Source organism: Salvelinus fontinalis, chromosome 8 (genome assembly GCF_029448725.1).
Source record: "Salvelinus fontinalis isolate EN_2023a chromosome 8, ASM2944872v1, whole genome shotgun sequence".
Taxonomy (NCBI): Eukaryota; Metazoa; Chordata; class Actinopteri; order Salmoniformes; family Salmonidae; genus Salvelinus; species Salvelinus fontinalis.
The window spans coordinates 38106554-38132949 of record NC_074672.1 but is presented as its reverse complement, the minus strand read 5'-3'; the positions used below and the strand labels follow the sequence as shown (position 1 = coordinate 38132949).

The window sequence follows — 26396 nt, the reverse complement described above, 5'->3', positions numbered from 1 at the left end:
GCAGGACCTGGGAGTACCGTTCTCTAATTCTACTCTAGCGCTGGAATTCTTACATAGACTACACTTATTGTAGACAGTTTTACATGGGATTATCATAATATGTGTTTCTCCTTCCTTAGTTGAACGCACCTGCTGTACGTCTGCTAAGTGTTTTCTAAATGACTACATGTAATCTCTATTATCAGGGCTGTATCCACATCTTTCCAGGCATGTGCTAAAAATACCCCCCCCCCCCAGACACAAATCTGCTAGTTAGATAACTCAATTTATTTAACTGATTGTGATTTATCTTCAATGCTCGTATCAAATGATAATTTCATAATATAATATTCATAATCTCCTAACTCATGATATATGGCTGGCTGGCTGGCTGGCTAGTGGTTTGTGTGGGTATTTTAGTATATGGTGGTTAGCTAGAGTCTAGACGACCTGTTTTGCTGCTGTCCTGACACACATGTACAACTCCCTCCTGAAGAAGGGATGGAGTGGGGTCGGATGATCACTGATGCAGCTGCTCCTATCTATGGGTGTGTCCAAGCGGTCAACCTAACGAAGCTGACTGTAGATGAGTCAGCGAGTGAAGTCCGGGCAGGCATCTGCGATAGCCGAAGGTCTAACACTAGTGGTTTTCCAACAGCATGGCTCAAATCAACATGGTCGTGTCAACATAGCTGCTATTGTTTAAAACCTTTTTCTTTATAAATGTTGAAGTCAACTTTTCTATAACCCCATATCACACACTCACAACCTGAAAACATAACGTGTGTACATTTACGTTCTCAAATATCACTTTCATGTGTTTCCCGCGTAGCTTTAGAATCCCTGTTCATGTGGGCCAAACAAAAACACCCTAATTGGTTGACAAATAGTGCCTCACACAATGCAGGAACCAGACCAAATAGTGCCTCACACAATGCAGGAACCAGACCAAATAGTGCCTCACACAATGCAGGAACCAGACCAAATAGTGCCTCACACAATGCAGGAACCAGACCAAATAGTGCCTCACACAATGCAGGAACCAGACCAAATAGTGCCTCACACAATGCAGGAACCAGACCAAATAGTGCCTCACACAATGCAGGAACCAGACCAAATAGTGCCTCACACAATGCAGGAACCAGACCAAATAGTGCCTCACACAATGCAGGAACCAGACCAAATAGTGCCTCACACAATGCAGGAACCAGACCAAATAGTGCCTCACACAATGCAGGAACCAGACCAAATAGTGCCTCACACAATGCAGAAACCAGACCAAATAGTGCCTCACACAATGCAGGAACCAGACCAAATAGTGCCTCACACAATGCAGGAACCAGACCAAATAGTGCCTCACACAATGCAGGAACCAGACCAAATAGTGATTATTATCTAGGCTAAATCAAGTGTTAATCAAACGTTATGCTGCTGTGGCAGTACTATTGATATTTAAACTAGGTAGCTAGCTACACACACTCGACCTGTGAACGCTCTTTCAAGCCATGCATGTTTGGATACCGGGCGCGCGCAATCTCTGTAAAGTGGAGACTGGGAAACATGCACAACCGAGCTCCATACAGGGCAGATCAACAGGCGCAACCAACGGACGGGGTGGCGGGTGGGTTCTGAACAAGAATTCGGAACCCTTTAGAGACGATGGGCAAAGGGGCATGTAGAGGGCTATCTGTGCACGTGCCTGCTCTATATGTCAACTCTGTGATTGTTATTCTGAGAGGAGAGAATATGCCCCTGAAAATAGCTAATTAATGGCCTTGTATTATCAGGTGTAATGAGGTCCAGACATTTATTTATGTTTCAAATGTTCCCTTGGTACTTCCATATATTTGTGTTGTTTAACAGTTCACTGCGTCATTGGAAGAAAGGCAATTATTACAAAGCCCATAGTGTGAGACGACTTGATTTCAGTAGCCTAGCCTATAGTATTCCCTCATCTATAGCCGTCTGATAGGTGGAAATAAAAACAAAAAGAGTGATACAACCAGAGCACATTTGAAAAACGAAACAAGTGGAAGAGGATGAAGATCAAATCATTTAAATGTTCTCTTTTTTCATCCGTGAAATTGTTAACCCTGTCCTTCTTGATGCCTCGTTCTGAGTCCCAAGGCTATTGGTTTCCTGCCGCGCTTTTAGTAAAAAGCGGACACTGCTGCGAAGCAGTTTCTCTCTTCCCGCTGTCCTCGGCTGCACACCGAGGCAAACCGACAATTTAACCGCTAGAACGAGCAGTCGGGGAAATAAATAGGAGTGACGGTGAAAGAGAGAGAGAGAGAGAGGAGAGAGAGAGAGAGACAGAGAGAGAGAGAGAGAGAGAGAGAGACAGAGAGACAGAGAGACAGAGAGACAGAGAGACAGAGAGAGAGATGAAGCAAGACCGAGAGAGAGAGAAGCAGATAGGGGGCGTTTATTAGAGTGAGATAACGGAGAAAGATAATCCTACCCCTGTCCAGCACTCTAAAATGTGCTAGAAGGAGAGCGATCCTCAGTGTAGCTAACCGCTTCCCACAGCAGAGGCGGTGGAGCGAAAGCCTTGCGTCGTAGTAGTGGGATTATTCCCTTTTTCTCGCAATGGAAACTGAATGAAAAACGTTGGACAGTTGTTTTAAACTCCAGTGCTTTCGCTTACAATTCTTGCCAAATCGCATCCTGCTATGTTATTCTCCTTTTATTTCCACTTCATATGTGGATTCGGAGGGACATTCTAAAAGAGAACCAACCTACGGTTCAACAGCTGCTCTACAAGTAGTTAGCCCCAGGAAAAGCTCTTATCTTTGTGGATGTAGAAATGTGCATGGGTAAGTGTATTGTATTACTATGAACAGAAACCTAAATGACTGATGTTTATGTAAGAATTGGTTTGGTTTGCTTCAGCAAGGCAGCATATATATTCTCATAACACTAATGCAGCCAAAATGACTGTAAAAGCTTTCGGTTTTGAGAGAACTGACAAAGTCGTAGGCCATTTTATAGGGCTTGGTTATGTTTGCCCATATAGATGGATACATTTTTTTCAAACTGAGAAATTGAGGGGCAAATACAATAATGTCAGTAGAATCTAAATTCGAGATGACAAGGTAGCCATTTATTTAGCCACTGGTTATTCCTCCAAAGGAAACAACGGGTTGCACACTCTTTGGAAATGTTCTGTTAGTTTTGACTCAACAGGTACTGAACAACTTGACTGCCAGTCCGCGGGCTGCTCCTCGGAGCCGTCTTTAACAACGGGTTCTACTAGAATTTAGGCCACTGAATTAGAACTACGCAGTGTTTTTTTGAAACTGTAGGCTATGTCTTGGTCTGCCAAGCTGTGAAGGAGAAAATATGATTTGTTATGAATGGGAAACCTCCTATGACTTGGAAAGAGCGAGCAGGAAAATCCTGAACAGTCCTATCTGGCTATTATATTTGTAACGTGCACAGAAGAGCAAACCCTGTAACCCAATAGAAGGATAAAAATACATGCTATTTCCATTTCTTATATTACATCAGAGTAATTATGGGGAATGGATCTTTAAAAGATATTGCAATATGCTTTAGGCTTAAATTACACGTATCATGATCAGATTAAGATACTGTAGGGTTATGCCTATTGGAAGTAATGCACTCTTTCCAGCTAGTTGCTGTCTATTACATGGAATTGTGGTTTCGTATAATTAAGTTGGTATGCATATTTTCTATGTTTTACATTTATACTACCCTACTATTTCACCTTGACACTACTTTGTTAATTTACATTTTAAAAACAATTTCGTTTTTTAATCATAATACAACCATTTCTCTCTCTCTCTCTCTTTCTCTCTCTCTCTCTATCTTACACTCACTACTCTCTCCATCATCTTCCTCTCCCGCCTCTCCCGCTTCTCCCACCTCTCCCTCTCTCTTCCCCTCCCACCTTCCCCCACTCTCTCTCATCCCTCTTCCCCTCTGTCTCCCCCCTCCCATCTTTCCTGCTGTCTCCCCCTCCCACCTTTCCCCTCTCTCTCACCCCCTCCCCCACAGTCTTCCCCCACCCCTGCCTCTCTCCAGATGGTGAGTGAGCTGAAGCCAAGCTGGTTGTGAAGGTGCTGGTGGACGTGTCCCTGTCCTCGCCCCAAGCCAGACTCACCATGGCGTCGGGAGTAGCGGCGTGGCTGCCCTTCGCCCGCGCTGCTGCTATTGGCTGGATGCCCGTGGCCAACATGCCAATGCCCATCGCCCCCACCGAGAAGAACAAACGCGCAGACGAGCTCATCGTCCTCAATGTTAGTGGACGTCGCTTTGAGACCTGGAGGAATACGCTAGATAGATATCCTGACACCTTACTGGGCAGTTCAGAGAAAGAGTTTTTCTACAATGAGGAGACCAAAGAGTACTTTTTTGACCGAGACGCGGACGTTTTCCGTGCTGTTCTCAACTTCTATCGCACGGGCAAGCTGCATTACCCCCGCTCCGAGTGCATCACGTCCTACGACGAAGAGCTGTCCTTCTTTGGGATCATTCCTGAGATCATCGGAGACTGCTGCTACGAAGAGTACAAGGACCGTAGGCGTGAGAACCAAGAGAGACTGATGGACGATGACGAGGACAAGAAAGATGCCAAGCTTCCCAATATGACGTTCAGAGAGACCATGTGGAGGGCCTTCGAGAACCCTCACACTTCCACCATGGCCCTGGTGTTCTACTACGTCACCGGCTTCTTCATCGCCATCTCAGTCCTCACCAACGTGGTGGAGACCGTGCCTTGCGGTGCCACCCCTAACACCAAAGAGGTGACGTGCGGCGATCGCTACACAGTAGCCTTCTTCTGCATGGACACGGCCTGCGTCCTCATCTTCACAGTAGAGTACCTCATGAGACTGTTTGCTGCGCCAAGCCGCTACCGCTTCATGCGCAGCGTGATGAGCATCATCGACGTGGTAGCCATCTTGCCCTACTACATTGGCTTGGTGATGACAGACAACGAGGATGTGAGCGGGGCCTTCGTGACGCTCCGGGTCTTCCGGGTCTTCCGTATCTTCAAGTTCTCCCGCCACTCTCAAGGGCTGCGCATCCTGGGGTACACGCTGAAGAGCTGCGCCTCAGAGCTGGGCTTCCTCCTCTTCTCCCTCACCATGGCCATTATCATCTTCGCTACCGTTATGTTCTACGCCGAGAAAGGTTCCACGTCCAGCAAGTTCACCAGCATCCCAGCCTCATTCTGGTACACCATCGTTACTATGACGACACTTGGGTAAGGGGAGAAACATCTGTTTTTGTGCGTGTGCGTGTTGTCTGTTTATCTTTCTGTTTTGCTAGTCTGACGACTGTTCACTACACCTTCTATGTGTACTCTTTATCTGTGCTGGAAATGGATGGATTTCACCTAGACAACACAACACAAAGCAGGCAGGGGTAATACGTCCTGTCTGTCCATGCCATGGTAGTAACGTCACTGCCATGAATACAGGGGAATCTTGTACCTCATGATGGATCCAGAACATTGGCACAAAGGCACACTGTCATACTGTTCCAAATGTTGTCCTCTGTGTATCTCCTCATCGAACACTAGGGCAGAGAGAGTGGCAGTGGAGATGTCCTGTTCTTTTACAGTAATGCCTCTGCCAACGCTACTGTCTGTTCTTTACACACTACCTGTGGGAGAGAACCCAGAGGACTGCTGAGGGGAGAGAGAGGGGGGAGGAGTGAGGGAAAGAGGGAGGAAGGATATCAGAGAAAGAGAGAGAGGGAGGGATAGAGATTAGAGATAGAAGGAGAGAGAGATTGATATTGAAGTGAATGGAAAAAGTGGAAAAGGTACAGTAGAGTAGAGTTGGGCGATATTACAATAGCATCGTCTATCAATGATGATTGACAGCCATCGTCGATGGTGACGACATCGTGATGTGCACTTGACTGGCACTGCGCATTATGGCAGCGCACAAGTGACATTCTGAGTAATAAGCCTATTCCTATTTGCTGTAGCCTATTTCAATAAATATGTTATATACACAACGCAAGAGAGGAATGGAGGCCAGACAGAGCGGAGCATTTCACCAAATCAGCACAAAATGTCCAGTCAGAAAATATTGTTAATCTCTCTCTGTCAGATGCATGGGCCTTGGGCTGTAGCTTAAACCTATTGTTTTGTTTTTATTATGGACACTGTTTAACTATCTTGTGTCTAGCTGTTCAAAAAAACTTAGCCTACAGTGCATCGTAAAGTATTCAGACCCCTTCACTTTTTCCACATTTTGTTATGTTACAGCCTTATTCTATAATTGATTAAATTGTTTTTCCCCCTCATCAATCTACACACAGTACCCCATAATGACAAAGCAAAAACAGGTTTTTAGAAATGTTTGCAAATGTATTCAAATGAAAAACTGCAATATTACATTTACTTAAGTATTCAGACCCTTTACTCAGTACTTTGTTGAATTACCTTTGGCAGCAATTACAGCCTTGAGTCTTCTTGGGTATGACGCTACAAGCTTGGCGTACCTGTATTTGGGTAGATTCTCCCATTCTTCTTTGCAGATCCTCTTAAGTTCTGTCAGGTTGGATGGGGAGCGTCACTGTACAGCTATTTTCAGGTCTCTCCAGAGATGTTCGATCGGGTTCAATTCCAGGCTCTGGCTGGGCCACTCAAGGACATTCAGAGACTTGTCCTGAAGCCACTCCTGTATGTCTTTTCTGTGTGTTTAGGGTCGTTGTCCTGTTGAAAGGGGACCCTTTACCCCAGTCTGAGGTCCAGATGGTTCTGGAGCAGGTTTTCATCAAGGATCTCGCTGTACTTTGCTCCGTTCATCTTTCCCTTGATCCTGACTAGTCTCTCAGTCCCTGCCACTGAAAAACATCCCCACAGCATGATGCTGCCACCACTATGCTTTACCGTATTGACCAGGTGATGAGCGGTCCCTGGTTTCCTCCAGACGTGAAGCTTGGTATTCAGTCCAAAGTGTTCAATCTTGGTTTCATCAGACCAGAGAATCTTGTTTCTCATGGTCTGACAGTCCTTTAGGTGACTTTTGGCAAACTCCAAGCGGGCTGTCATGTGCCTTTTACTGAGGAGTGGCATCCATCTGGCCACTCTACCATAAAGGCCTGATTGGTGGAGTGCTGCAGAGATTGTTGTCCTTCTGGAAGGTTCTCCCATCTCCACAGAGGAACTCTGGAGCTCTGTCAAAGTGACCACCGGGTTCTTGCTCACCACCCTGACCGAGGCCCTTCTCCCCCGATTGCTCAGTTTGGCCAGGCGGCCAGCTCTAGGAAGAATCTTGTTGGTTCCAAACTTCTTCCATTTAAGAATGATGGAGGCCACTATGTTCTTGAGGACCTTAAATACAGCATAACAGTTTTGGTACCCTTCCCCAGATCTGTGCCTCAACACAGTCCTGTCTCGGAGCTCTACAAAGAATTTCTTCGACCTCATGGCTTGGTCTTTGCTCTGACATTCACTGTCAACTGTGGGACCATATATAGACAGGTGTGTGTCTTTCCAAATCATGTCCAATCAATTGAATTTACTACAGGTGGACTCCAATCAAGTTGTACAGTAGAACCACCTCACGGATGATCAATGGAAACAGGACGCACCTGAGCTCAATTTCGAGTCTCATAGCAAAGGGTCTGAATACTTATGTAAATAAGGTATTTCTGTTTTTGTAATTTTTAAATAAATTTGCAAATATTCTAAAAACCTGATTTTGCTTTGTAATTATGGGGTATTGTGTGTAGATTAGTGAGGTGAAAAAAATTATGGAATTCATTTTAGAATAAGGCTGTAACGTAACAAAATGTGGAAAAAGTGAAGGGGTCTCAGTACTTTCGGAATGCACCGTATATTAGCTTCCCCCTCTATTCAATAGAAATATGACGTTGGGCTGTAGGTTACGCTTTTATCATTTTATGCATGGTTTTCTCCCGATCAAACAATGAATCTAACAGAGTTCCATATCAATAAGTTGTTTGAATAGCCTAAAAGATTTCTCAGGGGACTAATAATGAGAGTGAACAAACAATATCTGAAGCCTATGGTAAAATCAATTGACAAGTTGAATCAAGTTTAAGCTTATTAAGAAAGAAATGATGCATGCAGGCCGGGATAATCCCTCCATGCGAGTTTGAAAACCAAATGGCTAATAACCAATCCTCCTACTAGGCCTATTGTAAAAGCTTTAATACAAAGTTAAAGTTATGAACAGTAGTCTATCTTATTTCCCAAACATTCTAGCCTGAGAAATTGTCCTAAAGTTGCCACTTTCAAAAATAACAAGAATGAAAGACCTTGCCTAGACATAGGCTATTCTAAATCGCAGCTATATAAACAATATTATTTATTTACTGTTATTTTATGAGGCAAATAAATCAATGACCAGTCGTGAAGACGGTAGGTAGACTGCTTCTATCCAGCCCACGATGTATGACCTAACTCACTACGTTAAGACAGCACATTCCTCACCAGACTCACTGCTCCAACGGTCGCTGATCCAGCGGTCGCTGATCCAATGGTCGCTGCTCCAACGGTTGCTAACGGTCGCTGATCCAACAGATGCTGCTCCAATGGTTGCTAACGGTCGCTGATCCAACAGATGCTGCTCCAATGGTTGCTAACGGTCGCTGATCCAACAGATGCTGCTCCAATGGTTGCTAACGGTCGCTGATCCAACAGATGCTGCTCCAATGGTTGCTAACGGTCGCTGATCCAACAGTTGCTGCTCCAATGGTTGCTAACGGTCACTGATCCAACAGTCGCTGCTCCAACGGTCGCTGATCCAACGGTCGCTGATCCAATGGTCGCTGTTCCAACGGTCGCTGCTCCAACGGTCGCTGCTCCAACGGTCGCTGCTCCAACGGTCGCTGCTCCAACAGTTGCCAACGGTCGCTGATCCAATGGTCGCTGTTCCAACGGTCGCTGATCCAACAGTCGCTGATCCAACGGTTGAGCAGCAAGCTTTTTTATTTTCATATTTCTTCATTTTTGGGGGGGGTTTATCGGTACATAATCACGATAGAAAAAAAGTTGACATCGCCCAAATCCTAATGTAGAGCGGATAGAGCTAAATACAGAGAAGACAGAGGACAGAGATGACAGACCCTTACTGTATATATACCTGCTCTGAGGTCAGTATAAACATTCAGGCCAGACTAACACCATATACATCAAACTGATCTCTGATGTGTCTTTTCAATCCACCCCTTTATATTCTATGATTTTGTTGCTTTTCCTTTTGTCTCTCTCCTGAGCATCATGCCTAATCACCCGATCTCAACCCAATTGAGATGGTTTGGGATAAGTTGGACCGCAGAGTGGAGGAAAAGCAGCCAACAAGTGCTCAGCATATGTGGGAACTCCTTCAAGACTGTTGGAAAGCATTCCAGGTGAAGCTGGTTGAGAGAATGCCAAGCATGTGCAAAGCTGTCATCAAGGCAGAGGGTGGCTACTTTGAAGAATCTCAAGTATAAAATCTATTTTGATTTGTTTAAAACTTTTTGGGTTACTACATGATTCCATATGTGTTATTTCACAGTTTTGATGTCTTCAACATTATTCTACAATGTAGAAAATAGTAAAAATAAAGAAAAACCCTTGAATGTCCAAACTTTTGACTGGTACTGTATACAGTTGAAGTCGGAAGTTTACATACACCTTAGCCAAATACATTTAAACTCAGTTTTTCACAATTCCTGACATTTAATCCTAGTAAAAATTCCCGGTCTTAGGTCATTTAGGATCACCACTTTATTTTAAGATTGTGACATGTCAGAATAATAGTAGAGAGAAGGATTTATTTCAGATTTTATTTCTTTCATCACATTCCCAGTGGGTCAGAAGTTTACATACACTCAATTAGTATTTAGTAGCTTTGCCTTTAAATTGTTTAATGTGGGTCAAACGTTTTGGGTAGCCTTCCACAAGCTTCCCACAATAAGTTGGGTGAATTTTGGCCCATTCCTCCTGACAGAGCTGGTGTAACTGAGTCAGGTTTGTAGGTTTCATTGCTCGCACACGCTTTTACAGTTCTCCCCACAAATGTTCTATAGGATTGAGGTCAGGGCTCTGTGATGGCCACTCCAATACCTTGACTTCGTTGTTCTTAAGCCATTTTGGCACTACTTTGGAAGTATGCTTGGGGTCGTTGTCCATTTGGAAGACCCCTTTGCGACCAATCTTTAACTTCCTGACTGATGTCTTGAGATGTTGCTTCAATATATCCACATAATTTCTCTTCCTCATGATGCCATTTATTTTGTTAAGTGCACCAGTCCCTCCTGCAGCAAAGCACCCCCACAACATCATGCTGCCACCCCCGTGCTTCACGGTTGGGATGGTGTTCTTCGGCTTGCAAGCCTCCCCCTTTCTCCTCCAAACATAACAATGGTCATTATGGCCAAACAGTTATATTTTTGTTTCATCAGACCAGAGGACATTTCTCCAAAAAGTATGATCTTTGTCCCCATGTGCAGTTGCAAACTGTAGTCTGGCTTTTTCATGGCGGTTTTGGAGCAGTGGCTTCTTCCTTGCTGAGCGGCCTTTCAGGTAATGTCGGTATAGGACTCGTTTTACTGTGGATATAGATACTTTTGTACCTGTTTCCTCCAGCATCTTCACAAGGTCCTTTGCTGTTGTTCTGGGATTGATTTGCACTTTTCGCACCAAAGTACGTTCATCTCTAGGAGACAGAATGCGTCTCCTTCCTGAGCGGTATGACAGCTGCGTGGTCCCATGATGTTTATACTTGCATACTATTGTTTGTACAGATGACCGTGGTACCTTCAGGCGTTTGAAATTGCTCTCAAGGATGAACCAGACTTGTGGAAGTCTACACATTTTTTTCTGAGGTCTTGGCTGATTTCTTTTGATTTTCCCATGATGTCAAGCAAAGAGGCACTGAGTTTGAAGGTAGGCCTTGAAATACATCCACAGGTACACCTCCAATTGACTCAAATGATGTCAATTAGCCTATCAGAAGCCATAGGCTATTGTCAATCACATCGTTATGACAGATTGAACAGATAATATTAATAAAGGAGGATGAGGCAATTGAAGCAATTATTATCCATGACAGCATTTTCTGGAATTTTCCAAGCTGTTTAAAGGCACAGTCAACTTAGTGTATGTAAACTTCTGATCCACTGGAATTGTGATGCAGTGAAATATAAGTTAAATAATCTGTCTGTAAACAATTGTTGGAAAAATGACTTGTGTCATGCACAAAGTAGATGTCCTAACCGACTTGCCAAAACTATAGTTTGTTAACAAGAAATGTGTGGAGTGGTTGAAAAATGAGTTTTAATGACTCCAACCTAAGTGTATGTAAACTTCCTACTTCATCTGTATATACAGTATAAATATATGAGATACTCAAGGTCCAATGCAGCTGTTTTTATCTTAATATAAAATCATGTTTGGGTAACAATGAAATATGTCATAGTGTGGAAATATATATAAAACACAGGAAATCACATTTTTGACTGTACTGGGCTTTTAAGCTTATTAAAAAATAAATGATCCCTCCATGCTAGGTTGAAAAGGAAATGGCCAATCTTCCTACGAGACCTATCAGAAAAGCTTTCAAACAGTAACAGTTATGAACAGTAGATTATTTCCCAAATATTCAGATACGCTAAGAAGGGATTTTCCTAAAGTTGCCGCTTTCAAAAAGAACAACAATGCAAGTCGGATCCTATAGGCCTAGCCATAGGCTATTCTCAATCACATCTTTATGACAGAAGCAATTGAAGCAATTATTATCCAGTTCTGAAGACGGTAGATTTTGCTTCTATCCAGCCAATGATTTATCCTAACTCAGTACAGTAAGACAGCCCGTTCGTCATCGGTTGACCGTCACTTTGCTTCGTCGTGTGTGGCCACACAGACACAGACATACACTTGTTCCATGCAGAAGCACCGCCAGAAAGGAATATTAGAAAATATTTGCCTGCACTTAGTCTCCCCCCAGGCTATCAGCAACATTATCTTTCCTCATGATTCATCCAATTCATTCATTTTTTCCCACACACACACATAAACATTTTATGAGTAAATATCACGATAGGACAAAGGTTGACATCGCATAACCCTAACACACACATGGGCCTGTCGCAGTGCCACTGCCGTCCATTAGGCCAGATGATGATGTGTTGTATGAGCGAGTGTGAGAGTGTATTTGAGTCAATGTGTGAGTCAGACTGAGGGAGAGGCTGACAAATTGTTCTGTCTTAAATTTCACCGTAGACAAGAGCACTAGACAGACCCAGACAGACCCTGTCAAAGCCATAGACAGAGCCACATAGACAGGTAGCTATAGACAGGCCACAGACAGAGAGCCATAGACAGAGAGCCATAGACAGAGACATAGACAGAGACATAGACAGGCCACAGACAGAGAGCCATAGACAGAGACATAGACAGTCCACAGACAGAGAGCCATAGACAGAGACATAGACAGAGACATAGACAGTCCACAGACAGAGAGCCATAGACAGAGACATAGACAGAGACATAGACAGTCCACAGACAGAGAGCCATAGACAGAGAGCCATAGACAGAGACATAGACAGAGACATAGACAGTCCACAGACAGAGAGCCATAGACAGAGACATAGACAGTCCACAGACAGAGAGCCATAGACAGAGAGCCATAGACAGAGACATAGACAGAGACATAGACAGTCCACAGACAGAGAGCCATAGACAGAGACATAGACAGTCCACAGACAGAGAGCCATAGACAGAGACATAGACAGTCCACAGACAGAGAGCCATAGACAGAGACATAGACAGACAGCCAGTCATCCCCTGTCACTCACGCTGACACTCTGTCATTGAGGATATGGGGTTAGCAGGGTTGTACTGTAGCCACTGTCACTGAGTGGATTTGCTGTTATCCCACTAAGCAGAGTTATCCAACCATGCGGAGTTATCCTACCAAGCAGAGTTATCCTACCAAGCAGAGTTATCCTACCAAGCAGAGTTATCCTACTAAGAAGAGTTATCTAACTAAGAAGAGTTATCCTACCAAGCAGAGTTATCCTACTAAGCAGAGTTATCCTACCAAGCAGAGTTATCCTACTAAGCAGAGTTATCCTACCAAGCAGAGTTATCCTACCAAGCAGAGTTATCCTACTAAGCAAAGACATCAGAACAACATACAGTTGTGGGTTGAGCTTTAGTTCAGTGGGCTAATGTGGGCTTGGAACCCAACCCGGTTACTTACACAATGTTACCTTAGATGTACCTCAGGGATGCCTGGCCTGCAATCAATGTGAGCTGTACTCTAATGACAGGTCACAATGTTGGTGGCTCATCTCCTGAGTGAGACCTGAGTTTCTGTTGCTGTGTGTGTGTGTGTGTGTGTGTGTGTGTGTGTGTGTGTGTGTGTGTGTGTGTGTGTGTGTGCGTGCGTGCGTGCGTGCGTGCGTGCGTGCGTGCGAGCGAGCGTGCGTGCGTGCGAGCGTGTGTGTGTGTGGAAGGGGGATTAGGGTTTTTGGGTTAGGTGTCTATGATTGTGAGTGCACAAAAGCGATTAGGGGTAGGTGCATACACTAGGACATTATCTAATGTAGGTTACACGTCGAGGCATTTACCAAATAGAATACCACTCTAACTAATCAGAAATCTCATTTGGTTGTTTGAAGGTACTCACATAACTACAGTAGCCTATAGTACCGGATATTGAGTGTAGCAGAATCAGTTATGCTGTATATTGTCATAAAGAATAGTTCTATCTATTTCTCCACCTATTAATCAGGGGAGTGAAAACTCAGTTTTGCTCCCATTTATGTTCATTTGATTGATTGAGAGGAAAACTAGTTCATGCAGACATTGTTTTTATTTTGTCTTCTTCTCTTCCATGCGCAGCTTGTCTCGTAGCTCCAGGGCACAGTGGAGTGTTGTTCACAGCTCTGCTCTGTTCTGCTCTGTTCCAACAGACTCTCATATCATCTGCTCTCCCATATTTAATTTACTGCTCACTTGTTGCTGGTCATGCCCCTGTGTTTTGTCTCATTTCTCTCTCTCTCTTTCTCCCTCTCTCTCTCTCTCTCTTTCTCTCGCTCTCTCCCTTTCTCTCTCTCTCTCTCTCCTTTTCTCTCTCTTTTTTTCTCTCTCTTGCTCTCTCTCTCGCTCTCTTGCTCTCTCTCTTTCTCTCTCTCTCTCTCTCTCTCTCTCTCCCTCTCTCCTTTTTTCTCTCTTTTTTCTCTCGCTCGCTCTCTCTCTCTCTCTCTCTCTCTCTCTCTCTCTCTCTCTCTCTCTCTCTCTTTTCTCTCTCTCTATCTCTCTCTCTCTGTGTTATAAATAAAGACCCATCCCAAGGCGACAGCTCTCTAAACCCAGACAGTGAGAAGAAGATGGCTGATGTGTGTGAGTGCATGTGTATCGTGACACAGCTACAAATCAAATCAAATCAAAGTTTATTTGTCACGTGCGCCGAATACAACAGGTGTAGTACACCTTACAGTGAAATGCTTACTTACAGGCTCTAACCAATAGTGCGAAAAAGGTATGTGTGTGTGTGTGTGTGTGTGTGTGTGTGTGTGTGTGTGTGTGTGTGTGTGTGTGTGTGTGTGTGTGTGTGTGTGTGTGTGTGTGTGTGTGTGTGTGTGTGTGTGCGTGCGTGCGTGCGTGCGTGCGTGCGTGTGTGTGTGTGTGTAGGTAGGTAAGTAAAGAAATAAAACAACAGTAAAAAGACATTTGAAAATAAGAGTAGCAAGGCTATATACAGACAGCGGTTAGTCAGGCTTATTGAGGTAGTATGTACATGTAGGTATGGTTAAAGTGACTATGCATATATGATGAACAGAGAGTAGCAGTAGCGTAAAAAGAGGGGTTGGCAGGTGGTGGGACACAATGCAGATAGCCCGGTTAGTCAATGTGCGGGAGCACTGATTGGTCGGGCCAATTCAGGTAGTATGTACATGAATGTATAGTTAACCTCTAACGAGCCTCTACCCCGGATCCGGGAGCACCCCCCACCCCCCCCCACACTGATTAGCATCGCTAGCATAGCGTCACAATTAAATAGTAGCATCTAAATATCATTAAATCACAAGTCCAAGACACCTAATTAAAGATACAGATCCTGTGAATAAAGCCACCATTTCAGATTTTTAAAATGTTTTACAGGGAAGACACAATATGTAAATCTATTAGCTAAACACGTTAGCAAAAATCACCATTTTTCTTGTCCACCATTTTCTCTCAACACCAGTAGCTATCACCAATTCGGCTAAACTAAGATATTGATAGCCACTAACCAAGAAAAAACCTCATCAGATGACAGTCTGATAACATATTTATGGTATAGGATAGGTTTTGTTAGAAAAATGTGCATATTTCAGGTAGATATCATAGTTTACAATTGCACCCACCGTCACAACTGACTAGAATAAATACATAGAGCAACGTGTATTACCTAATTACTAATCATCAAACATTTCTTAAAAATACACAGCATACACTAATCGAAAGACACAGATCCTGTGAATACAGAAAATATTTCAGATTTTCTAAGTGTCTTACAGCGAAAACACAATAAATCGTTATATTAGCATACCACATGTGCAAACATTACCAGAGCATTGATTCTAGCCAAAGAGAGCGATAACGTAATCATCGCCAAAATATATAAATTTTTTCACTAACCTTCTCAGAATTCTTCAGATGACACTCCTGTAACATCATATTACAACATACATAGAGAGTTTGTTCGAAAATGTGCATATTTAGCCACCAAAATCATGGTTAGACAATGACAAAAGTAGGTCAGCTGGTCAGAAAATGTCGTGCATCATATTAGACAGTGATCTAGTCTTATACATAAATACTCATAAACTTGACTAAAAAATACAGGCTGGACAGCGATTGATAGACAATTTAATTCTTAATACAATCGCGGAATTACATTTTTTTAATTATTCTTACTTTTCAATACAGGTTGCGCCAAGCGAAGCTATAGCAAACATAATGGCAGCATAAGCGTGTAACATATTTCGACAAACACGATTTATCATAAATTGTTCTTACTATGAGCTGTTCTCCCATCAGATTCTTGGGCAATGAATCCTTTCTTGGGTCTAATCTTCTTTTGGTCGAAAGATGTCCACTTGTCCGTCGAAATGCTCACTAACGTACGACCGGGACCCCGAAACGTGCCCGGAGCTTCAAAGTCTATTACAAAGCAATACCTCAAAATCGCACTAAACGGATATAAATTGCTACAAAACGGTTTAAATTAACTACATTATGATGTTTCTAACACCTATAACGAGTAAAAACATGACCGACGCTATATTACTGGCTAAACCAAGACTTGTAAAAAGGCCAGTCAGATATCCTTACGTTGAGCGCAGACTCCAAAGGAATCTTACTTCCGGTCTTTGGTCATTTATAGAGCCTGTGATTGCGCAATAGACTCCATTCAAATTGTCACCACTTACTGACATCTAGAGGAAGGCGTGGGCAGTGTTTGTATCTCATAGGATTAACAGAGACTTTAGAAACTGATCTGGAACCAGAGGCCAAGATGTCTAAATCTCACACACTGGGAGGAAAAGTGCTGTAGAATGAGTTCTGTTTCACTCGGAGACATAATTCAAACGTCTATAGAAACTAGAGAGTGTTTTCTATCCAATAATAACAATAATATGCATATTGTACGAGCAAGAATTGAGTACTAGGCAGTTTAATCTGTAGAGACAATTATGCTAATTTGAATCAGCACCCCCTATAGTTGCAAGAAGTTAAAGTGACTATGCATATAGCTTCCCGCCAGAGCTGCTGTAGCTCCGTGTCCCAGATAGACAGTCACCTGTCACTGCTGTAGCTCCGTGTCCCAGACAGACAGTCATCTGTCACTGCTGTAGCTCCGTGTCCCAGACAGACAGTCATCTGTCACTGCTGTAGCTCCGTGCCCCATACAGACAGTCATCTGTCACTGCTGTAGCTCCGTGTCCCAGACAGACAGTCATCTGTCACTGCTGTAGCTCCGTGTCCCAGATAGACAGTCATCTGTCACTGCTGTAGTTCCGTGTCCCAGATAGACAGTCACCTGTCACTGCTGTAGCTCCGTGTCCCAGACAGACAGTCATCTGTCACTGCTGTAGCTCCGTGTCCCAGACAGACAGTCATCTGTCACTGCTGTAGCTCCGTGTCCCAGATAGACAGTCACCTGTCACTGCTGTAGCTCCGTGTCCCAGATAGACAGTCATCTGTCACTGCTGTAGCTCCGTGTCCCAGATAGACAGTCATCTGTCACTGCTGTAGCTCCGTGTCCCAGACAGACAGTCATCTGTCACTGCTGTAGCTCCGTGTCCCAGACAGACAGTCATCTGTCACTGCTGTGGATCTTACCAGTGTATTGTTTGTGTGACAATATTCCAGACATAATCAGAAATACACAATCCCTCAGCAACAATGAGCAATAAAGAAGAAAGTGAGTAGGTATTTAGAGCACAGCTCCTCTCTCTCTCTCTGTCTCTCTCTGTCTCTCTCTGTCTCTCTCTGTCTCTCTCTGTCTCTCTCTCTCTCTCTCTCTCTCTCTCTCTCTCTCTCTCTCTCTCTCTCTCTCTCTCTCTTTCTTTCTCTCACTCTCTCTCACTCTCTCTCTCTCTCTCTCTCTCACACTTTCTCACTTTCTCTCTCTCTCTCTCACACTTTCTCACATTCTCTCTCACCTTCTCTTGTTCTTTCTTTCTCTCTCTCTGTCTCTCTCTCTGTCTCTCTCTCTCTGTCTCTCGCTCTCTGTCTCTCGCTCTCTGTCTCTCTCTGTCACTCTCTCTCTCTCTCTCTGAATGCATAGGGTGTAATACACACGATATCAACATGCTGGACTGTATCAACTATCCAAGGCACTGCCTGTCCTGACAGACCATGAAACACTGGACAACACTGCAAGCTCTCTCTGTCACTCTCTGTCTCTCTGTCACTCTCTCTCCCCTGCCAGTTGGTGGGTGGTAATGACTCCATGACAGTAGCAGGTTATCATGAGGGAGCGAGGAAGGGAAGGAGGTAGAGAGAATAATATAGGTAAGGGGCAGAGAGAGGGTATAAGGAAGAGAGGGAAGAGGAAAAATATATATTTTTAGAGAGACAGAAAGAAGGAGTGGGATAAAGTGAGAGGGGGTAGTAATCTTTTTAATATGTAGTCCCCTGTGAAGATCCATCCTGATATTTGACTGGACCTTTATCATATTTCCCACTGGGGTACACAACGGGAACATGTTGTCTTGTAACAACCAGGCCAAATGTAAATCCCATTCAGGTCTGTGGGGAGTGTCGACAGAAGCACAGCCATTTAGGAAAGTGGACTTTAGGAGGATTTACCTTCAGACAGACTACAGAGGGTTGTTAGTGAAATTGATTTTGACCTTTGAGAGGGCAGCAGCATGGTAGGATTTGTCATTTTGGCCTGAACCAATAAAATGAATGTCTTCTGGTCTGGGGAAAAGGGAAGTAGGGAAGGAGAGAGGGGGATAGGAGATGGAGAGAGGGAGGGGAAAGTAGTAGGAGACAGAGATAGTAGGAAAGAGAGCAGGAGAGGTAGAGACAGAGAGATAGAAATAGAAAGAGAGAGGGAGGAGAGACTGGAATCTGTGAGTAGACCTGAATGTGACCTTTTGTCTGTTTGGTGTATTTAAACTGACCTTTCCCAGTGACACACCCCTCTCTCCTTTCTCTCTCATGGAACCATGAAGAATGTCACAGAAATAGGAAAATCGCACAAAAATGAGGCTGCTCTGGCAGGCTGTTTGGAATTAGACTTATGGGACCTGGAGTTTTGTTGAAATGTGTCAGTTTGTCTTTTATATAGCTGTATTTTCTCCCTAATCTTGTTGAAGACTACACACGGTGAGATGATGTAGCTTAGCCATGATGGCCTCTTTGTCTAACTGGCGTTATAGTGATCTAAAATGGGAATCTGTTGCTCAATTGGTAGAACATGGTGCTTGCAACACCGAGAGGGGGTTCGATTCCTGGCACTACCTGTACGTGATATGTATGCACGCATGACTGTAAGTTGTTTGTTATATGGTATTGTATGATGGGAGGAGATGTAAGCATGGGAACAGTGTCCCAGCTGGGTCAGAATTGTATCTAACGTAGCAGGTGTAAAAAAAATACACGCCTGAAACTAGATCCCCTACATACTGGTTTTGACGAGAAGGGGGAGGCTCTTTTCCTGTTCAACCAATCAAGTAAATGTGGAGGAGGAGTTAAGATGGAGTGTCACCTTGTCAACGTCACAGGCTCTCTTTCCATTTCCCCTGAAAACTGGAACATCCGGTTGTTATGGACTCAGCTGGTCAGAAATAGACATTCTTCCAGGAATCCTGGTGAGAACGTCGCTGGTTGACGTCATGCTTACCATTGTTACTAATAGTCCTTCCTTATGTCCCTGAATTACTTGTCATTGTGTATGATGTCCTATCAAACAGACAACAAATCTGATCAAGTTTTTTGTCTATGTATACCTGCATGTAGACAAATACATGAACGAACCCATTTCGAGATTTGATACAAACATTTGTTCAGGTCTCGGGAAAGAGACCGCACAATACTAAGCTAGCTACAATCAACTGCCATCAACGACAAATTAAGAGGGTTCCGTATTGACTCTGGGTGTTTTGTTGGTGCTCTACTGGCTATGGTCGGATGGATGTGATCACATTGTATTGTGATCATTAGCGTTCCCACAGCCCAGAGGCTCCCAATCACAGAGCACGTGTTTCTGATCACAGTTCCCACTGGATCAATAGCCTGCTCTCTGTCTCCTGGACAACCAGACAGCGACCTCGGTCTGACGCTCACTCTATCTATCTGCTGCTAAAGGCTACAGAGGTGTGTGCATGTGTATGTGTTTGTGTGCGTGTGTGCTATGATTGAGCGGTATACCGTATATTTCGAATACCGGGGTATTTTGAAATACAGGTGGTATGAATTTCAAAACCATCAACAACAACAAAAATGTATATATATATATATATATATATATATATATATATATATATATATATATATATATATATATATATATATATATATATATATATATATACATATATACTACCAGTCAAAAGTTTGGACACACCGACTCATTCAAGGTTTTTTCTTTTTTACTATTTTCTACATTGTAGAATAATAGTAAAGACATCACAACTATGAAATAACACATTTGAAATCATGTAGTAACCCAAAAAGTGTTAAACAAATAAAAAAATATATTTTATTTTATGTTCTTTAAAGTAGCCACCCTTTGCCTTGATGACAGCTTTGCACATGCTTGGCATTCTCTCAACCAGCTTCACCTGGAATGCTTTTCCAATGGTCTTTTTCCTTCACTCTGCGGTCCAACGTATCCCAAACCATCTCAATTGGGTTGAGGTCGGGTGATTATGGAGGCCAGGTCAACTGATGCAACACTCCATCACTCTCCTTCTTGGTCAAATAGCCCTTACACAGCCTGGAGGTGTGTTGGGTCATTGTCCTGTCAAAAAACAAATGATAGTCCCACTATGCGCAAACCAGATGGGATGGCATATCGCTGCAGAATGCTGTGGTAGCCATGCTGGTTAAGTGTGCATTGAATTCTAAATAAATCACTGACAGTGTCACAAGCAAAGCACCCCCACACCATCACACCTCCTCCCCCATGCTTCATGGTGGGAACCACACGTGTGGTGATCATCCGTTCACCTACTCTGTGTCTCACAAAGACACGGTGGTTTGGAACCAAAAATGTCAAATTTGGAGTCATCATACCAAAGGACAGATTTCCACTGGTCTAATGTTCATTGCTCGTGTTTCTTGGCTTAAGCAAGTCTCTTCTTCTTATTGGTGTCCTTTAGTAGTGGTTTCTTTGCAGCAATTCGACCATGATGGCCTGATTCACGCAGTCTCCTCTGAACAGTTGATGTTGAGATGTGTCTGTTACTTGAACTCTGTGGAGTATTTATTTGGGCAGCAATCTGAGTTGCAGTTAATTGCTGATTTCTGAGGCTGGTAACTCTAATGAACTTATCGTCTGTAGCAGAGGTAACTCTGGGTCTTCCTTTCCTGTGTCAGTCCTCATGAGAGCCAGTTTCATCATAGTGCTTGATGATTTTTGCGACTACACTTGAAGAAACATTCAAAGTTCTTAAAATGTTTGTGATTGACTGAACTTCATGTCTTAAAGTAATGATGGACCGTCATTACGCTTTGCTTATTTGAGCTGTTTTTGCCATAATATGGACTTGGTCTTTTACCAAATAGGGCTATCTTCTGTATACCACCCTATCTTCAAATGCACTTTTAACAAGGCACATCTGTTAATTGAAATGCATTCCAGGTGACTACCTCATGAAGCTGGTTGAGAGAATGCCAAGAGTGTGCAAAACTGTCATCAAGGCAAAGGGTGACTGCTTGGAAGAATCTCAAATCTCAAATATACTTTGATTTGTTTAACACTTTTTTGGTTTCTACATGATTCCATATGTGTCATTTGATACTTTTGATGTCTTTACTATCATTCTACAATGTAGAAAATAGTAAAAATATAGAAAAAATAAAGGTGTGTCCAAACTTTTGACTGTTACTGTATATAATATTTATTTTTAAGATTTGTCAAATAAATTAACTCAAGCTATGCATTTGGTTTGCTAACTTGCTAGCTTAGTGGCTAGCTTGAAAGATCAAGTGTCTTGGTTACAGCAGATACAATCTCTGTTGCCTAATTAAAAAAACATATATATATGATGATATTGCTGATGATATTACTGATGATGATGATGATGATGATATTACTGATGATGATGATATTACTGATGATATTACTGATGATGATGATGATATTACTGATGATGATGATGATGATATTACTGATGATGATGATGATATTACTGATGATGATGATGATGATGATGATATTACTGACGATGATGATATTACTGATGATGATATTACTGATAATGATGATGATGTGTGTGTAGGTGAAGGGTAACTAAAAGTGTGTGTGTGTGTGTTTTATTTAGTAGGCCTTTGTAAAGGAATCTATCTATCTCTTTTTTCTTTCATTATCTTCTAAATATCTTCATATATGTTCTTTTTTGAAGGTGCGTCCTTTCTCTTTCTCTCTCACTCTTTTCCCCGACCTCTCTATGTGAGTCTTCTCTGTCTCTGGCTGTGACCTCCAGAGTGCAGGGCTCTCAGGGAATCAGTGGGGACAGGAGGACAGCAGGATCTGTGTGCTTTAGTGGTGTCTGACAGCCGATAGACTGACCTCACTGGCGCTCTTCAAGCAGCAGAAAGAGAGAAGAGATAAAAGAAAACACCAGTTGTTTTTCACCTTTATCTCCTCTTTTCTCTCCACATCTGTCTCCTCTCTCTCCATCTCTCTCTCCATCTCTCTCTCCATCTCTCTCTCCATCTCTCTCTCCATCTCTCTCTCCATCTCTCTCTCTCTCAATTTAAATTCAATTCAATTCAATTGACTTTATTGACATGGCAAGTTCATTATTACTTACATTGTCAAAGTATACATATCGAAAAATAAAAATCAAATATATATGTATATATATACAAAATATATATATATTTATATATAAATAAATAGTGGGACCAACAGTAATAATACTAGTAGTAGTGGACATGGGATCACCATTAACAACAACTACAACAACAATATTAATCAGAACAATACATTAAATCAATGGTAGTAGAACCGTGTCAACATGACTTGAGAAGACATATGACCTGGTATGAAAGACAAAACAAAACTAAGCTAAATGGGATTTTCACTGGCTGTCCCTCAGGTTGTGGCAGGAGGACACATATTTGGCTGCCAAAACTGCACATTTTGGCTTTTCACCCAATAAATATTAGATTTTTTCTTCATCTTTTATAGTTTCAAATTCTTTGTATTGAGTTATAATTTTGGGAAAGAAATATGCTCTTAGGTCTGAGTATTTGTCACAGTGTAGTAGGAAATGCACCTCTGTCTCTACCTCTCCCCTGGAGCAGAGTGAGCACAGCCTGTCCTCTCTGGGCAGCCAGGTTTGTCTGTGACGACCGGTCTCTATAGCCAGACGGTGCTCACTGAGTCTGTACCTAGTCAATGTTTTCCTCAGTTTTCTATCAGTCACAGTGGTCAGATAGTCTGCCACCATGTACTGTCTGTTTAGAGCCAAATAGCATTGAAGTTTACTTTGATTTTTTGTGGTGTCTTTCCAATAGGTGATATATTTTTCTTTTTGTTTTGTGATGATTTGGTTGGGCCAGATTTTCTGAGGGCTGTCCCGAGGCTCTATGGGGTTGGTTTGGGTTGATGAACTGAGCCTCAGAACCAGCTGGCTGAGGGGACTCTTCTCTGGTTTCATCTCTTGACATTGTAGAGCTGTGTGATGGAATGTTTTAGGGTCACTTGTTTTTAGATGGTTGTAAAATTTGATGGCTCTTTTTTCTATTCGAATGAGGAGGGGGTATTGGCCCAATTCTGCCCTACATGCGTTATTTGGAGTTTTTCTTTGTACTTGCAATACAGTCTTGCAAAACTCTGCATGCAATATTTCAGTTGGATGTTTGTCCCATTTGGTGAATTCATTATTAGAGAGTGGACCCCATACTTCACTGCCATATAGAGCAATTGGTTCTATAACTGATTGAAAAAAATTGAGCCAGATTCTAATTGGAATTTCAATTTTGATGTTCCTTTTAATGGCATAGAATGCTCTTCTTGCTTTGTCTCTCAGCTCATTCACATTCACTCTCTCTCTCTCTCTCTCTCTCTCTCTCTCTCTCTCTCTCTCTCTCTCTCTCTCTCTCTCTCTCTCTCTCTCTCTCTCTCTCTCTCTCTCTCTCTCTCTCTCTCTCTCGCTCTCTCTCTCTCTCTCTCTCTCGCTCTCTCCCCTCTCTCTATTTCTCCTCTTTCTCCTCTCTCTCTCTCTCTCTCTCTCTCTCTCTCTCTCTCTCTCTCTCTCTCTCTCTCTCTCTCTCTCTCTCTCTCTCTCTCTCTCTCTCTCTCTCTCTCTCTCTCTCTCTCTCTCTCTCTCTCTCTCTCTCTCTCTCTCTCTCTCTCTCTCTCTCTCTCTCTCCCCTCTCTCTATTTCTCCTCTTTCTCCTCTCTCTCTCTCTCTCTCTCTCTCTGTCTCTCTGTCTCTCTCTCGCTCTCTCTCTCTCTCTCCCCTCTCTCTATTTCTCTTCTTTCTCTCCTCTCTCTCTTTCTCCTCTCTCTCTCCTCTCTCGCTCTCTCTCTGTCTCTGTCTCTTTCTCCTCTCTCGCTCTCTCTCTGTCTCTCTCGTTCTCCCCTCTCTTTCTCTCTCTGTCTCTGTCTCTGTCAAGGGCTGGGTTGACTTTAAGAAACACACACTGTCTCAATGAAAGTTTCCCTTCGGCCTTGACAAGCTTCCTAGGGACTTTTTTTGTGACTTCAGACTGCACTTTTCCTTAGTGTGATTTTCACTCTATACATTAATCAGTTTTATGTACTTTATACCTATTTCCACCTACCTAGTATTGATGAAGCTATGGATTCTGACATGACTCCGACATAGCCTTGTAACTCTTCCATCTTCACATGCTCATGTTTTCAAATGCTCGTATTTTAAAGAGTATGGCATATGTCACAGGATTGATATACCGAGGTTGCCATTCTGTATGCACATATAAGAGAGAGGAAGTGTCCTTCAAAAACATTAAACCAAGTTTTTCTCTGGGACTTATTTGCGGATTAGCCATGCTAAAGCAGGATTAATTCTGTCATACGCTTGCTGACAGCCCCAGCTGTGTGAAGAGTAGAAAAGTCGAGACAAGACTTAAACCACTAATAGATTACAGTAAGCCTTTTTCCTCAAAAGGTTGACTGGTGGCAGTATTAATTCAATTTCGCTACCCCTCTTCCACTTCTGTGCCCTGGTCTCGTTCTTCTGGTCTGATGGTTAACGATAGGTTCAACTGGCTGCTAATTCACATGGCTGCTTTCAAAAGAGACATTTTGAAAATGTTTTGAATCTGTTTTGAATCTCTTTAGAGACCTGATGAGAAAATATCTGCATAAGACTTTTCATCCAATATGACTATACTGGAAACGTAGATAGAATGTCTTGGGGTAAAAAAATGAAATAATGAATTATTAATTAATTTAAATAGCTTCCATTTCACTAAGCTACAGTACAGAATATTAAAAGGCCTAGCTACGGTGGCAAGAAAAAGTATGCGAACACTTTGGAAAATACCTGGATTTCTGAATAAATTGGTCATAAAATGTGATCTGATCTTCATCTAGGTCACAACAATAGACAAACACAGTCTGCTGAAACTGATAACACACAAACAATTATACATTTTCATGTCTTTATTGAACACACTGTAAACATTCACAGTGCAGGGTGGGAAAAGTATGTGAACCCTTGGATTTAATAACTGGTTGACTCTCCTTTGTCAGCAATAACCTCAACCAAATGTTTTCTGTGGTTGCGGATCAGACCTGCACAACAGTCAGGAGGAATTGTGGACCATTCCTCTTTACAAAACTGTTTCAGTTCAGCAATATTATTGGGATGTCTGGTGTCAACTGCTCTCTTGAGGTCATGTCACAGCATCTTAATCGGGTTGAGGTCAGGACTCTGACTGGGCCACTCTAGAAGGCTTATTTTCTTCTGTTGAAGCCATTCTGTTGTTGATTTACTTCTGTGAGTTGGGTCATTGTCCTGTTGCATCACCCAACTTCTGCTGAGCTTCAATTGGCGCACAGATAACCTAACATTTTCCTCCAAAATGTCTTGATAAACTTGGGAATTCATTTTTCCGTCGATGATAGAAACCTGTCCAGGCCCTGAGGCAGCAAAAAAGCAGCCCCAAACCATGATGCTCCCTCCACCATACTTTACAGTTGGGATGAGGTTTAGATGTTGGTGTGCTGTGCCTTTTTTCTCTCTACACGTAGTGTTGTGTGTTCCTTCCAAACAAGTCAACTGTAGTTTAATATGTCCACAGAATATTTTGCCAGTAGCGCTGTGGAACATCCAGGTGCACTTTTGCAAAATTCAGACGTGCAGCAATGTTTTTTTTGTACAGCAGTGACTACTCTGTGGTGTCCTCCCATGAACACCGTTCTTGTTTAGTGTTTTACGTATCGTAGACTCGTCAACAGAGATGTTAGCATCTTCCAGAGATTTCTGTAAGTCTGACACTCTAGGATTCTTCTTAATTGAGCATTCTGCGCTGTGCTCTTGCAGTCATCTTTGCAGGACGGCCACAGTAGCAACAGTGCTGAACATTCTCCATTTATAGACAATTTGTCTTACCATGGACTGATACACATCAAGGCTTTTAGAGATACTTTTGTAACCCTTCCCAGCTTTATGCAAGTCAACAATTCTTAATCTTAGGTCTTCTGAGATTTATTTTGTTCGAGGCATGGTTCACATCAGGCAATGCTTCTTGTGAATAACAAACTCAAATG

General features: G+C 42.8%; 1 protein-coding gene across 2 annotated transcripts in view; it reads left to right on the top strand.

The window, feature by feature from the left end:
• The first annotated feature begins 2141 nt into the window (after positions 1-2141).
• kcnd3 (potassium voltage-gated channel, Shal-related subfamily, member 3) overlaps positions 2142-26396 on the top strand; it is a 427850-nt gene continuing 403595 nt past the window's right edge. For both annotated transcript variants that reach the window (XM_055932429.1, XM_055932428.1), the window contains exons 1-2: positions 2142-2795; positions 4000-5209. In XM_055932429.1, the coding sequence (XP_055788404.1) occupies positions 4107-5209 (1103 nt within the window). In that variant the 5' untranslated portion in view covers positions 2142-2795; positions 4000-4106. The remainder of the gene's footprint in view (positions 2796-3999; positions 5210-26396) is intronic.